The sequence below is a fragment of the Salvelinus fontinalis genome, chromosome 3 (assembly GCF_029448725.1).
Source record: "Salvelinus fontinalis isolate EN_2023a chromosome 3, ASM2944872v1, whole genome shotgun sequence".
NCBI classification, from domain to species: Eukaryota; Metazoa; Chordata; class Actinopteri; order Salmoniformes; family Salmonidae; genus Salvelinus; species Salvelinus fontinalis.
The window spans coordinates 37,028,784-37,045,077 of NC_074667.1; the positions used below are offsets into that span (position 1 = coordinate 37,028,784).

At 45.6% G+C, this 16,294-nt stretch overlaps 1 protein-coding gene across 7 annotated transcripts; it reads right to left on the reverse strand.

Annotated features, from left to right (window-relative positions):
• Window positions 1–379: 379 nt before the first annotated feature.
• Window positions 380–14,908, reverse strand: LOC129846797 (zinc finger CCCH domain-containing protein 10-like). Of its 7 annotated transcripts, none has more exons than XR_008758294.1 (6): window positions 14,657–14,908; window positions 12,275–13,560; window positions 11,548–12,163; window positions 1,667–2,037; window positions 962–1,033; window positions 380–749 (listed from the first exon to the last, which is right to left on the reverse strand). XR_008758294.1 is itself a non-coding variant. In XM_055914635.1 (3 exons), the coding sequence occupies exons 2-3, from the start codon at window positions 13,421–13,423 to the stop codon at window positions 11,639–11,641; spliced, it is 1,674 nt and encodes a 557-aa protein (XP_055770610.1). In that variant the 5' UTR covers window positions 13,424–13,560; window positions 14,657–14,908; the 3' UTR covers window positions 10,482–11,638. The 7 variants fall into 7 exon arrangements, 1 of the variants encoding a protein (XP_055770610.1); XR_008758293.1 differs by having other exon boundaries at window positions 1,376–2,037; XR_008758291.1 differs by adding an exon at window positions 2,238–2,392 and having other exon boundaries at window positions 962–2,037.
• Between the last annotated feature and the right edge of the window lie 1,386 nt (window positions 14,909–16,294).

The window sequence follows — 16,294 nt, forward strand, 5'->3', positions numbered from 1 at the left end:
AGGTATGAATGTCTTTGAAATTATTTTTCAGTCATATCCAATACCAGGAGTATCACATTCCAGTCTTTGTATGATGCTGTGTCTGCATGTATGTATTACAACTATACCCTTCAAAAGTCTTTACAAATCTTGGTCCTGGGACATCAATGGTTACACATTGTAACTAAGACTAGAAATAGGATTTAACTAGTTAAAGGCTGATTTGTAATTCATATGTACAGAAATATAATTTTTTTAAACAGTACACTACACTTCCTATGCCTCATGTAAATACTCTTAAACTGGTTCATCTCAATATCTAATGCCCTTCATCTGCATTGATCTGATAAACAGGATAGGTGTAGTATTCATCAAATGGGAGTTAATTTCAAACAGCAGAGAATGTGAAACGCTTTATTGAAAGAAGTTCATTATCCAAGTGTTATAAATACAAGCATTATAAATATTATAATTTTAATATTATAAATAAAAGTTCAATCTGTACTTCAATGCATATCTGTTGTGCATTATAAAAACAGAGGTTAGAAAGGAGGTGGCGAGAGAGGTGTAGAAGACAGAAAGGGAAAGAGGTAAGAGCATAGGAGCAGGGAAGGCAGCATATGATTAATGAATCACAGTGGAACCCAAATATTCTCCCAGTTCATCACAATTACATAGTGTCTCTAGTCGGCCCGGAGGTTATCTTAAAAGCGGGTGAGGTGGTGATGATGGGACTGGGGGTTGGCATCCTCTCTCACATCAAAACATATCTGCAGACGAGAGACAGATGGAGAGAGCGATAGCATGTTTAAGACTTGTTTACTTTTTTATTCTAACATTGTTTGTCATCATAATAATCAGGAGGTGAAATGCAAAACTGACCTTGGATCATAAACTCTGGGACTACTGCATCTCTATCTGTATTTCAATGTAAAGCATCTTTAATAATACTTCCTGTTGACCTGACCAATTGACCTCTCACCTCTGATCATGCTGTACCCTCTATGTAGCCAGTTCAGATGCGGGAGGGGTTCACCGACACAGCTGATATAATCTAAAGGATTTAGGGAAAAGAGGAGAGAGGGATGAAGTGAAGGAGAGAGACTGTCATTGAGAAAATAAGGTAGTTAAAGAGACAGTGTTCAACAGGAATCTGTGTAACCGGTGTGAAAGTGGAGCGATAGGTAACGATGCATCGAGGGTGACTGTTGTCGATGTGTGCAGAGGGTCCCTGGTTCGAGCCCAGGTAGGGGCGAGGAGAGGGACGGAAGCTATACTGTTACATGTGGCCTCACCTGGTGTCCACACCACACTAAGTGGCTGCAGAGTACTTTATGCTGAAAAACATGAGCGGACACACAAGGACAAACAATATAGCAATAATGAAGTGTCTTACTATTCTCCATGGTTGGCCCTCTTGCCTATTCTTTGAAGGTGGAAGGAGCCACAGTTGTACACCTGAGCCTGCTTACCGCAGAACACAATCCATCAATCAGATTGATACATGAGTGTGTAGGTTATAGGGTGTCTAATTGTGTGAATTAAAATAGCCTGTTTTGTTTTTGTACAGACATCCCACCCTTACCTAAACATAACCCTCACCTGAGAAGTAGAAATCAAAGGGAGAGAAACTGGGAATTGAATACCTGCAGTTGACATAGCTAAGTAAATGGAAGAATACTCTTACTGCAATGTGAATGGCTCTTAAAAGAGCCTTTGGTTGTGCATCAACCTTTGGTTGTGCATCAGCACCCTCTTCCAAGAAGTAGGAGGTGAAGATCTCCCGCACACGGATTGCCTCTCTTGCTGCGTTGTTGGCCCCCATCCTTGAAACATCCTGCAGAGCAGCAGACTTCTCCTCTGGCACAAGGCGGCGATCTGCAGATCCCTTCCTGGTCCTCGTGTCTATCATCAAGAAGTTATGCAGGTCACAGGTAGCCTTCACACACCTGAATTCCTCCAGTAGGCAGTCCCAGATGGCCCTGGTCACCCACCTTGCAGTGCCCTACACGTTAACTGCAGGCAATCGTTTTGAAGGAATATCCAGTTACAAGGTATCTGTAGGAATATGGAAGACAACGTAATTATTAGACTTTTACATCATCAGGTCATTGTAGATTACTAAAGTATAATATCCCTGATAACAAATCATGATAACATTGGATAGATAGATGCATGGGCACACATATGTGCACATGTAGCATGTGACAATAACAGGATCATAACAAGGATAGCATCACAAATGAATACATAAATACCACTTCAAGCTTGATGATGAGTTGATAATTTGAATCCGCTGTGCAGTGCTAGGGCAAAATGTGCACCCCTTTGAGTCCCCAGGACCAGGACTGAGAACCACTGCTCTTCATTGGAACCTTTTCAAATGTAGACAAGCTTTCATAGCTCTCTTTATCTGAGGGCAGAAAACGGTGACATTTGTGCGATCGGTTTTCTATCGCTCATATCAATGATATCATGTCACCGTGTGGGACTGTGGGTCAATTAACCTTGTCGGAGTGGGCGTCCTGATTCTAGTTTGTGAGCTAGGCTGGCGGGGGTAGGTTGACCTCAGGTCTCCCCACTGGAAGCCGGAGGTAGGGGGAGCGGGAGAATCTATCAAATAGCGCACCTAACTTTGGACAGTACTAACGCAATTAGTAAAATCAGTCCCACTATGAAATGCTACCAAATAAACCTCAATGAATTCATAATACTGTTAATATATAGTTTCACAGACTTATTGTTGCATTTTCTTTCTGGTTTGTGCGAAATTGTTAAGAATAATATAAAACCAGTCTGCACACCACCAAGGTGAATTGGTTTAGTCTTGACTCTTGGTTGACAGTGTTGGGGGATGGGTAATACATTGACGCTCGAGGGCCAAATCAACACAAATTTGTTTCTATTTGTCTTTGTTACTTCTTTTGATATTTATGAGTCTTATTTTTGTATATACGTTTATATCGTTTTAAATGTTATGATTGTTTATTTGTGTTGTTCCAAATGTCTGAATAAAAACTAGTTAGTGCAGAATGGGGATTTTTTGGCAGGGGGGCACTGAGTGTGTAGTGCGGGAATAAGGACTCGCTAACCTGGGGCGCTTTCTGTTCGGGAATAAGTGGACTAGTATCAAATTCATCAAACATATGGTTTCCATGAGTTTGATGCTATTCCAATCGCTCCGTTCCAGCCATTATTATGAGCCATCCTCTCCTCAGCAGCCTCCACTGTATATACAGGATGTACCACCGCCACCTACCGTAACCAATTATGTCAATGCGGAGCTATACGGAGCCCTCTGCATTGATACAATTGGGAGGCCCACAGAGATGCGGGGTGGAACTCGATTTGGCCTCCGCAAACCTCCAGAGCCTCCGGATCCCATTGTCACATCAAGCATAAAAGGATCGGAATGGTTAATCCGAATCTGAAGTGGCCATATGGCATTTACTGTGATGCAGCCTCCGTAGATGTCAGGGCTTTCATACTTCTTGCTCTTAGCGGAGCAGAGCTATTGTGAAGGAAGTTGTCAAGAAAGTACGTTTTTTATTCAGAACATACCGCCCCCACCTACCACATTTTTGGATCAAGCATAAATTGGCTTTGTGGAATCATCTCAAATCAGCAGGCACTTTCTTCTTCTTCGATATCATGGCGTTCGTACATTTTGTTTGTGCATGCCGCCACCTACTGTGCGGTAGTGCGTGGTCAATCACATTACACTTATGATACAAAAATAAAAATGAAAAAATATATAATAATGATAATAATTGCACCACCTACTAACCTTACACACCACTATTTCATAAAAATAGAAAAATATAATATTACCCACTTCCAACAACCCTACACTCATTAAAAACCCACTACCCCATTCTACTACTTTGACCCTATCTGCTCCTGGACCATTCCAACGACCTAAGAGGATGGGACACCACCACTCAACTGTTACTCTTCTGAAATCAAATCTCATATACCAAAATACTTCTCTGCAGCTGCCACCACATTTATTTACATTCCATTTCTGCAGTACAGTTGACAACCATTTCTATGAACGCTAAAATCCAACCTTAGTGAAACATATCACTCGTTGGCCTATCGTCCTGTGCTGGCACAGATCTACTACTCATATGGATCCTCTCCGGATCCCTCACCCTTGAACCATCCACTGCCTCAGCATACGACACATTCTGTAATATTCTGCCTCTGGCCACTTCAACCTCTCTCTCTCGCACCGGACACTTCCGATTCCCAGCAGCATGGGCACACCTACAATTGACACACACAATTTTAGCCACCGAAACTACACAATCCTCTGTCCCATGCCCTCCTGCACGCTTCCCACATCTTGGCATCTCCCACCTACACACCTGAAACAGCACAGTGGATTTGGCACAAAAGCTCTAACAGTATACCTGATATATCCTAACATGACTTTGTCAGGTGAAAACTCAAAAGGATTGACAGTGACTCTTTCACCACCGGGTCTGCATCGCACCAAACGTCAAACACCAGGAATCTTCAACTTCAAATTGCTCCACCTCCACACGTAACGCTACGCCAGAAATAATTTATTTCAATGGTGCCCTATTCTTAAGCACAAAGCAAGAAACCGGCCCAAGTTGCATGACACGGAGCGCCCAGAAGAAACATAAATATCACAAGTCCACTACAGGTTACCTTCACTGATTGAACTGCATCCAACTCCTTTCTCATCCACCCTGAAAACACAAATGTATCCGCTAAAAGGCAAGGATCCACTTTCTCCAAAAATGTCACTCCTGCTGGACCAGATTCTTCTTCATTATGTCCATCAATGCCAGCTCCTCACCACACATTCCACCCCACCTAATTCACCCTCATTCACTTCCATTTCACCTCCAGAAGTCGGTCTGGCTCACGGCTCACTCCGTTTGCACTTTGCACTTAACACCAATCTTCTTCGTCGCCCAATCTCCATTTTTATTGCCATCTACCTAAAATTCAACTCCACCCTCTTCTTCCATCTCCATTCCTCCTTAGATATCCACCTTTGTGTCCCCGTCCCAATATTCCTCTTCTGTCGCCATATTAGCCGACAGGCACTTTGACTTTGTGGTTGTGCTATCTAGTGCAGGGTGGAAATGGGTGCACTGGTTGCCGGCTTATTATCGCCTCGTTGTGCAGCCCACTCAGCCACGCAAAATCAGCTAGAGTGGCAACAAATCTACCCAATTAGCTGATTCGCTTTCCATACTCTGCAGATAACCATACTTGAATAAAGCTGGGTCAATGGAAACCTGCCGACTGAAGCTGATTAAACAGCACGATATTACACAGGTGCACCTTGTGCTGGGAACAAAAGGCCACTAAAATGTGCAGTTGTGTCACCAACACAATGCCACAGATTCATCAAATTTTAAGGGAGTGTGCAATTGGCATGCTGACTGCAGGAATGTCCACCAGAGTTGTTGCTAGAGAATTGAATGTTCATTTCTCTACCATAAGCTGCCTCCAACATCGTTTTATAAAATTTGGCAGTACGTCCAACCGGCCTCAGAACAGCAGACAATGTATAACCATGCCAGCCCAGGACCTCCACATCTGGCTTCTTTACCTGGGGGATCGTCTGAGACCAGCCACCTGGACAGCTGATGAAAATGTCAGTTTGCACAACCGAAGAATTTCTGCACTAACTGTGAGAAACAGTCTCATGGAAGATCATCTGCATGCTTGTCATCCACACCAGGGTCTTGACCTGACTGCAGTTCAGTGTCGTAACCGAATTCAGTGGACAAATGCTCACCATCGATGGCCACTGGCATGCTGGAGAAGTGTGCTCTTCATAGAAGAATCCCGGTTTCAACTGTACCGGGCCGATTGTGGACAGCGTGTATGGCATTGTGTGGGAGAGCAGTTTGCTGATGTTAACGTTGTGAACAGAGTGCCCCATTGTGGCAGTGGAGTTATGGTATGAGCAGGCATAAGCTTTGGACAACGAACACAATTGCATTTTATCGATGGCAATTTGAATGCACAGAGATACCGTGACGAGATCCTGAAGCCCATTGTCGGGAGGCTCTGGATCGACGTGTACGACAGTGTTCCAGTTTCCGCCAATATCTAGCAACTTCGCACAGCCATTGAAGAGGAGTGGTACAACATTCTACAGGCCACAATCAACAGCCTGATCAACTATGCGAAGGATGTGTCACGCTGCATGAGGCAAATGCTGGTCACACCGGATACGGACTGGTGTTCTGATCTCCACCCCTACTTTTTTTGTTAAAACTTCTTATGGCTGCAAGGCAAAGTGTTGAGTAGCCAGTGAAATCGTGCCCATTTCAAACGGCCTCCTACTCAAATCTTGCTCGTACAATATGAATATTATTATTCTTTTTGGATAGAAGACACTTTCTAGTTTCTAAAACAGTTGGAATTATTTCTCTGAGTGATCCTGACCAGGAAGTGAAATGTCAGAAATCGATGCTCTTTTCAACTTGATGCCTATACATGGTCTTGACACTTAGGAGTCTACTTACACTCTATACGCCTTCCTATTGGTGTAAAGAGGATGTCAGAGAAGAAATTTTTGTGTTCATCTTGTTCTGTGGTGGAAAAAAACCTATTTCTTTGACGTGACCGTCCACTTCCGGTACTCTGAAGGAAGTGGGATTGACTTCTGTTTTGCCTTCGTAACGAACGGCTAACATCTCCGGCTTGAATTTTTTTTGATACATGTGACCATATCATCGTAATGTATGTTTTTTCAATATAGTTTAATCAGATTATTGAAACTTTATTCGGGAGTTTTGCCGTGTTCCGTCCTCTGACTGTGTTTACGTTGGAGAAATTTGTGCCACTCGGCTAGTGCCAATGCTAATTGAAGAGGGAAATTTGCCATTCTGAATCGAAACAACGACTCATCTGGACAGAGGACACCTTCTTCAACATTCTGATGAAAGATCAGCAAAAGTAAGACCCATTTTATGATGTTATTTCATATATCTGTCGTGCATGTGAACTGGCCGTGGGCGCCCAATTGTGTCTGTCTATTGTAGCTACGCTAATATAGCGATACATTTTGTTTTCGCTGTAAAATATTTAATAAATCGGAAATATTGTTTGGAATCACAAGATGCCTGTCTTTCAATTGCTGCAGACTATGTATTTTTCAGAAATGTTTTATATGATGAGTAATTAGCTATTTGACGTTGGTGTCTGTAAATATTATGGCTGCTTTCGGTGCAATTTCAGATTGTAGCTGAAATGTAAACTATGGTTTATACATGAAATATGCACATTTTTCAAACAAAACATATGCTATACAATAAATATGTTATCAGACTGTCATCTGATGAATTTGTTTCTTGGTTAGTGGCTATTTATATCTTTATTTGGTCGAATTTGTGATAGCACCTGATGGATTAAGAAACTGATGGAGTTAGAAAAGTTGTGTCTTTTGTTATCGTGGTTAGCTAATAGATTTACATATTTTGTTTTCCCTGTAAAACATTTTAAAAATCGGACATGTTGGCTTGATTCACAAGATGTGCACCTTTCATCTGGTGTCTTGGACTTGTTAATGTGTGAAAGTTAAATATTTAAAAAATATATCTTTTGAATTTCGCGCCCTGCACTTTGAGCTGGATGTTGTCATAAGTGTACCGGTGTCGGGGTGCCCCCCTAACAGGTTTTAAGGTATATGTGACCAACAGATGCATATCTGTATTCCCAGTCATTGAAATCCATAGATTAGGGCCGAATTCATTTATCAATTGACTGATTTCCTTATATAAACTAACTGAGTAAAATCGTTGATATTGTTACATGTTACGTTTAGTGTACTTAAAGTACTGCCTATGTAAAAGTATAACTTTAGTCCGTCCCCTCGCCCCGACCCGGGCACGAACCAGGGACCCTCTGCACACATCAATAACAGTCACCCACGAAGTGTCGTTACCCATCGCTCCACAAAAGCCACAACCTTTGCAGAGCAAGGGGAACCACTCCTTCAAGGTTTCAGAGCAAGTGACGTAACAGATTGAAACGCTATTAGCGCGCACCACCGCTAACTAGCTAGCCATTTCACATCCGTTACACCTATCTTCCCAGTAGCCTACTTGGTGTGTCAACTGCTACCTGCTCATAACTTGCAGCTGATTGTTAGCACATCAACCAGGATTAAGAGGCAGGGCAATTTGTGATTGTTGCCATTTCGTTCATCAGTGGCTGAATTGGAGGGGGAGTGGTGTATCCTCTCAAAGGCAAACAACAATTAGTACCGGGAGGTGTGCTTTTCACCTCTGCTTGGCTATTAGTGTTATTACTTCCGTCTCCTCAGTGGCAGCTGTAAGCGGTGGCCCCAAAACAAAGACAGTTCTGCAGAGTTGAACGAGGAAGGAAAGAGGAATTCTTATCACCACTCTCACTCATTATTTGTTACTTTTATTTCTTACAGGTATTTTATCTTAACTGCATTGTTGGTTAGGGGCTTGTAATTACGCATTTCATTGTAAGGTCTGCACCCATTGTATTTGGCTCATGTGACAAATAAAATGTTAATATCTTAGCTAGTTATTTTCAGGTCTCATTTTGCTATTTTGTAGCTTTGTCAACTATGTGTTTTCTATACCGGTTTGCTCCTTTCCCTGTAGGTTTATTAAATGCTCCCCACCCCTTGTCTGCAACCCTTTTTGTGTACCCTGCGCACACAACCCATGTGGAATTCCTGGTCTTGGCAGCATTTGGAACTGCTGATCTGTGGTCAAGAACACCAAGTTCATCTCAGCCTATGCTGCCTTCAGTCCCTAGACTTTTTGGCCCTGGTTATCACGGTTGTGGCACAGGCCTACTGATTTGTCCTAAGTGTAGATTCTCTTTTCTCCCTCACCTACCTGTCCATCTCAATTGAATTACATGCAGTCACTGTCACTTGTCCGCTCAAACATGGTCATCTATCGCACACCAGGTGCCCTTAGAGTTTTGCAATGAGCTTGACAAGCTAATTTCCTGACGATGGCTCACCTCTTTGTAATGGGCGACTTCAACCTTCCGACATCTGCCATCGATTCATTTATTTATTTTCCCTCCTTGCCCTCACCCTTTAAAGGCCCCGTCCCACTCACAAGGCTGGTAATATGCTTGACCTCATTTTTACTAGAGGCTGTTCGCCTACTAATTTCACTGAAACCCCCTTCCAGGTCTCTGATCCCCACATTGTTTCAGTATCGGTCTCCTTCTCCTCCAACCTTTCCACTCAACCCCTACCCAGACGGCCATGTTCCGTCGCAATTCTCTCCCTTCTGCTAAATCTTTCTCCCTCCTGATTTTGCCTCTTCAACATTACTCTCCTCCTTTTCTGCATCCTATGACTCACACTGTCCCTTTTCCTCCCGTCCGTCCGGGCCCTCCCCCACTGCTGAGTGACTCATTGTGAACTTCCAGAACAGGGCTGCAGACTGCGGAGTGAAAATGGAGGTAACTAAATCTCCCTTTCACTCCCCCCTCTATCTGCTGCTAAAGCCACTATCACTCTAAATTTCCAACTTCTGCCTCTAACCCTAGGAAACTATTTTGCTCCTCTACCCTCCACCCCCTCCCTCTCTGTCCCATTCACACAGAACTACTCCTAGACATCTTTCTCCTCTCTCTCTAGATGAAATCTTGTGACTTGAGGTCCGGCCGCCGAAAACCTGCCCGCTTGACCCCATTCCCTCCAGACCATCTCTGGAGACTTTCCCCCATTCCTTACCTCCCTCAACTTATCCCTGACCACAGGCTTCGTCCGCTCTGACTTCAAAATGGCCTGAGTCGCTCCCCTCCTCAAGAAACCAACACGACCCCTCTGACATCACACTACAGACCGGTATCCTTTTATTTCCAAGACGCGTGTGTTCTCTGACCAACCCTCTTGCTATCGCTCTCAGAACTATCTTCTTGACCCCAACCAGTCAGGCTTCAAGACCGGTCACTCAACCGAGACAGTCAACCTCTGTGCCACAGGAGAGCAATCTCCTTTTATCCTCCTAGATCTATACGCTGCCTTTGACACCGTGAACCATCAGATCCTCCTCTCCACACTTGGACTGCATTTTACATGGCAGGTCTCTCGTACCAGGTGACGTGGAGAGGATCTGTGTCTGCACCACGTACTCACTACTAGTGTCCCCTAGGATTTGGTTCTAGGTCCCCTAGTCTCTTTATACACCAAGTTATTTGGCTCCGTCATATCCTCACACGGTCTCTCCTATCATTGCTATGCGGATGACATAGCAAAGACACCCAGGTGGCAACAGAGGATGACCCTACCTCACACAGGAAGCGGCACTTGAATTCTCCCATCTGGGCTTCCTGCTTGTTCCATCAAAACCCTGCAACTTGCCAGAATGCAGCAGCCCGCATGGTGTTCAACCTTCCCAAGTTCTACCATGTCACCCCGCTCCTCGTACACTCCACTGGCTTCCAGTCAAGGTACTTGCCTACGGAGCAGCAAGAGGAACTGTCACTCTTTACCTTCAGGCTCAATCAATCATCAAATTTATTATAAAGCCCTTCTTACATCAGCTGATGTCACAAAGTGCTGTACAGAAACCCAGCCTAAAAACAGCAAGCAATGCAGGTGTAGAAGTACACCGTGAAGCACACTATGCTGATACCCTACACCCCAACCCAAGTACTCCGTTCTGCCACCTCTGGTCTCTTGGCCCTCCCACCCCTACGGGAGGGCAGCTCCAGCTCAGTCAAAGCTTTTCTCTGTCCTGGCACCCCAAGGTGGAACCACCTGGGCACTGACTTTACAGACAGTAAGTACATTTTTCCTCAAAGTAGCTATGACTGAAATGTGGTTGGCCCACCTAGCTATCTTAAGATGAATGCACTAACTAAGTCGCTCTGGATAAGAGCGTCTGCTAAATTACAAATGTATAAAACGACGAGTACATTTGGAATTGATCAAAAACATGTTTACTAAAGGTGTTTCTATTCCAAGCTTACCCATTCCCTTCATGGTAGACTTACCTTTGTTTAGGCTCAACTGAGTTTAGGCTGGAAAGGGCAAAGATAACAATGCTTCAAACACTGAAAAATGTATCTGATGTGTCAATCAGTAACCTTATCCTCCCATAACATTACTCTAGATAACTTGATTAATTAGTAATAACAGGACAGATTCATTTTGTTGTGGTTGTTATTCTCATTAAATGTGTGCAAAATATCTAAGTTACACAAGCAAAACCCATAATCATAAATAACGGAAGCTATCTGAAATGTCATAAACCCCTTGCAATGTCATGACAGTCAAATTTGTCAAAGAACTATGAATATCACCCTGACATTTTTACAGTTTGTCATTATTTTTGGTGTGTTTGAAGAAGTCCTTTTGCATTTACATTTACATTTAAGTCATTTAGCAGACGCTCTTATCCAGAGCGACTTACAAATTGGGCACACAAACCTTTAACAAGTTCAGAGGTCACCTCAGAGGACTACCTGCAACACTGCCACAGAGCAGGGTTTGTGTGGTGAAGGCATCCTATCATTATTAACCTTTTCTCTGCCCATGGCATGTGGGCATTAGGGATCACCCACCTCAATGTCTCCCCTCAAGTCATTCAGCAGAGGGATGGTATGTAGAATTCCATCTTTAGTTCCATGGGAGGGTCCTAGAGAGTGTGCTGCATCAGTGAGGTATGGTGGTGATCCTCATACTCTGGCTGGCGATAGGGTATGACACCATGGGGCTGGTGGCATGGCTTATAGTGATGCCAGGCAGAGGCTGTGCCATTGATACAGCCACCGGCGCCACTGAAACAGTGACGGGTGCCATGGAGACGGGAGGCCCCATGCCCTGGGCGATGGTCTGAACCAGGGCGGCTGAGAGCGGGGTGATCTCGGGGTTGAGGTGGGGCAGGGGAGCGCTGGATGGGGCAGCATTAGATGGGGGCACTGTAGGGGCACAGGTGGGGGCCACTAGGTCCTGCTGTGTGAGGGTGACGGTACGAGGCTGCAGCCCGGCGCTGCTCAGGGTGGTATGGGTCTGGGCGATGCTGTGGTTGTAGGAACTGACCGAGCCCACGGGGGACGCCATGGTCTGCTCAGAGGGGGCTGGGGTGGAGGACAGGGTCATCACCGACACCTTGGTCTGGCTCCGGAACTGGGCATTCTGCTCCAGCAGCACCTCGTTGGTGGCCATGAGGTTTGACACCTGCAGAAAAGGTTAACAAGGTATTTGAGGAGTGATCTTAAAAGGCTAATATATACATTGTATTGTTATGTGTGGTTGTTGATTGTGTGTAGAGGGATGTGGAGGGATGACCTGTTTCTTCAATTCATCCACTCTCCTCCTCAGCAGGGTGTTTTCCTCCTCCAGAAACCTGTACTCCAGGGGCCGGGGTGAGAGGGCCGCCTGCACCCCCAGCTCATAGTGCCCCCCTCCGTTCCCATCCAGCCGGAGACCCTCCAGCCTGCGTCTCTTCAGCTGCAGCATTGTGTGGTCCACAGGGGCTTCCAGGGGCGATGTCTCATACAGACCGCTCTCAAACAGGGGGTCGTACGCCGAGCAGGGGCCCCTGTCAAAACGACGAGGTCCTGAGGCCCCCATGGAGATGCAACCCCCAATCCCACTTAACCCTACTCCTCCCACCCCTAAGATACCCGAGTCTCTGCAACCCCCAAGGCTGGGGCAGCCCATCCCCATCATGTTGCCCCCACCTCCACCCCCCACCAGTCCAGCCATGCCTCCACAGGCACCCATCCCAACCCCTCCGACCCCCCCGCCTGTGTTCACCATCCCACTGGCCCCTGGGCCTAACACGCTCCCCACACCCACTCTTGCCGGCTCGTACTCGTTGTCCTTCTTGACGTGGCGGAACTTACACTTGTTGCCCCGCTGGCACTCACCCTTCAGAAAGTCCCTGCAGATGGGGACCTCCCCTCGGCTGTGGGGGAGGTCCATGGGGGACAGGCCCAGTCCTGCAGCTACTTTCCCCCTCAACCTGAGGGGCAGCTCCCCTGACTTCTTATAGTAGTCCTCATCCTCCTTGGAGCCGTGGACGAAGCGGCAGTTGGAGCGGACACACTCCTTGTTCTGGTAGTCGTGGCAGAATACAAACTCGTTCTTCTGCACCCCGAGGTCTGGCACCTCGTTGAAGTCGGGGTGTTTGAAGCGGCAGCGTTTGCCCCTCTTACACACGTTCCTCAAGAAGTCTCTGCAGACCCCGTCCGGAGCCGGTTCTGACCCCGGGCCCCCGGCTCCACCTCCCCCGCAGTTGTTCCCATTCCCCAGGGCCCCTCCTCCACCCATTCCCCCAGAACCAGAGCCACTGTCTTCACCTCCTGCGGATCCCCCCCGGCCTTCTCCCGTGCCCCCTCCTAAACCAGACCCCACTTCCTCGCTCACACTAGTACCCACCCCGCTGCTGCTCCCACCACCACCTGACAGGTAGGTGCTGTCCCGGTCAGGCATGGCGCTTGGCCCAGCACAAGGGGAACACAGCACTCATGTGTGTGGGCAAGTGACTTATTCTGAAAGCCTTTTCTGTTCCATGATAATGACTGTAGCTCAGATGCTCTTTGGACCAATGCAATCCTTTACCATGGCATCTGAAAGATACATGTCAAGTTGGTTGTTAACAAGTTTAAATATATTCTGTGTGACCGTTATCTAGCTAGATAGTTAAATAAATCTACACATAGGCAATGGCATCTGCGAGAACAAACGCTTGCAATTAAAATCATTGATTGGACAAACACAGAAGTGAGTGGAAAGTATAATTATACAGACCAAATGCCCGGTACAGGGACATTAAACAACAAGGCTCCAGAGAGGGTAAGGCACTAAGTAGGTGTCACTACTGACACAGGTTCGATCCCGTCTGTATCACAACCGGCCGTGATTGTGAGTCGCATAGGCCGGCGCACAATTGGCCCAGCTTCATCCGGGTTAGGGGAGGGCTTTACAAGTAGGCTGTCATTGTAAATGAGAATGTACTCTTAACTGACTTGCCTAGTTAAACACAGGTTAAATAAGAAAATAAAAAATGAAAGACAATCTCTGTTGAGGCTAACATAGCTAGCTAGTCTTGGCTATAGGCAACAGTCTCTTGCTGTTTAAGAGGTAATTAGCAACCTTGGCCCAACAAGCTGGTTAGCTAAACAACATGTTAACTAGCGATATAACGTTAGCCCCTGGGCTCCCGAGTGGCGCAGCGGTCTAAGGCATATCAGTGCTAGAGGCGTCACTACAGACCCTGGTTCGATTCCAGGCTGTATCACAACCGGTCGTGATTGTGAGTCCCGTATGGCGGCTCACCATTGGCCCAGCGTCGTCCGCGTTATGGTTTGGCCGGAGTAGGCCGTTATTGTAAATAAGAATGTGTTCTTAACGGACTTGCCTAGGTAACTAAAATGTTAAATATATATATTTTTTAAATCACGGCCCAGCCCAGGTTGCTTAGCCGGGAGGGTAGCTGGAGGAGAGCTATCTAACGTTATAGCTATTAATATAGCTAGCTAACCGGTGCATATTTTTGTGGCTAGCTAGCTAACGCAACCGTACAAGCTGCAAAGTCACATGGTACAATTGTGCAAGAAAACTAGATACAGGCATTCAGCTGCTACAATGTGTGTTGAAGATGTCTGGTTACACAGCTAACGTTAGCTATCGAAATTACCTATGACTAGCCGTCAAAGAACTTACCAAAATGATGACTTCAGGAGCATTTAACGCAGAAGGAACGGTGTACTTTCGATGTCAGCTGATGGTGTTTCTATTTTACGAATGTGAGACAAATGTTTAACTATCATTCCTATGGGCTTTTAACACATTATTTAAGTCGTGTTGTTTGGTCCTCCAAAGACTCAAAACAAAACCACCAGCAAAGAAGATTTTCTACCTCTACTGTTCAAAATATTTCCACATCGTCCTGCAGATTTGCTGCCATCTACTGGACGTAGGGGATGAAAACAAACACAAGACTTGCTGCGCTTGCGCTAATTCTAATTATTCTATGATAATATGGCGGCCCGCAAACAATCGTTAAAGTGAATGCCGCCACCTACTGTGATGGAATGTACTGTAATGACCTGACTAGATCATAAATGAGCAATTGTCCAGACAGAGGCTTGAGTTTGCGAATTGACGGTTTATTAAACCAACTTTGCACAGGCTACTGTTTGGGCCGTAGCACACGCCAAATAAATGACAGATAACCCACAAGCCAATCGTGACCTTCTCTTGTGAAGCCCAGACGTAAGAGAGAGAACAAAGGCGAAACCTGGTCTTAACTTCCAATGCTCCAACCCCCCCCCCCCCCCCCCCCCCCATGCCACTCCGCCAACCGCCAGGATGCCCGGCATCAGAACATTCCAGGCATTCCCGTGATTGGCAGATAGCAGGTTGATTGACATGTCGGACCGCGAACACTGGGTACTGGTCAGTACAACACAACCACCTACTAGCCTAACACATAACACACAGCTGTCTGTGCGGGTCGCTACAGTACGATCAATCATGATCTGCCCAATTCTGTACTACCATGAAAATACAATTCAAAACCAAATAAATCCCTAACTTCTACCACACCCTCCCCCCAAAACACCTCCCCAACCCCATTAAAGTTGATCTATATCATGCTGAAACACTCCACCCGTAGAATTGTACAGCATGTCACAGTAACATCTGTTAACCCCAACATCTCTTTTGTCATCTCCACATTAACCTTCCACCTGGCATTTCTGCTTTCCACAACCTGGGTCGTATTGATACCCTTACATCATGACTGAGCCTATATCTTTTTAATATAATCTACGAACAAAGATATTGGGACCCCAGTGATGACTGCCCTCAATCTATGATAAGCAAAAGGGACATGACTTTTAATCTTCTGTCCATTAAGCGTTTTCCATTTTCAAAATGTTCTCTTGCTGAGCCTGGCTATCACACAATAGTAACAATCTACCATTTCCAATGAACCGGGCTAATTTCACTTCAATTCCCAGTGGGTGTATGGAGAAAAATAAGAAAGTCCGCCGGTCCTGTTGTTTTTTGATAAAGAGCAAATACATACGCATGTGAAGCTTGGTTATGTAAGATACGCTGTAAGATATTTCATCCCCAAACCATTGCAGTGTAGGCTTTGTAAAGGATTTGGCCATGTTTCAAGTATATGCAGACGGAAAGAGTATATTGAAGAAAGGTGTGTTGGAGGACAGCATTGCAATTGTGGTGGGGATCATGATCCCGCGTTCCTGGAGTGCCCTGTAAGGGTGAAGGAGATTGACGTGGCAAAAGTTAGAGCAGTCTATCGAATCTCCTATGCGGAGGCGATTAAAATAA

Bases quoted from the DNA above. Each gene is read 5' to 3' on its own strand.
- LOC129846797 (XM_055914635.1), bottom strand. From the start codon at position 13,423: ATGCCTGACCGGGACAGCACCTACCTGTCAGGTGGTGGTGGGAGCAGC. The intron at 12,164-12,274 runs GTCATCCCTCCA...CCTTTTCTGCAG, and splicing joins TGGATGAATTGAAGAAACAG to GTGTCAAACCTCATGGCCAC.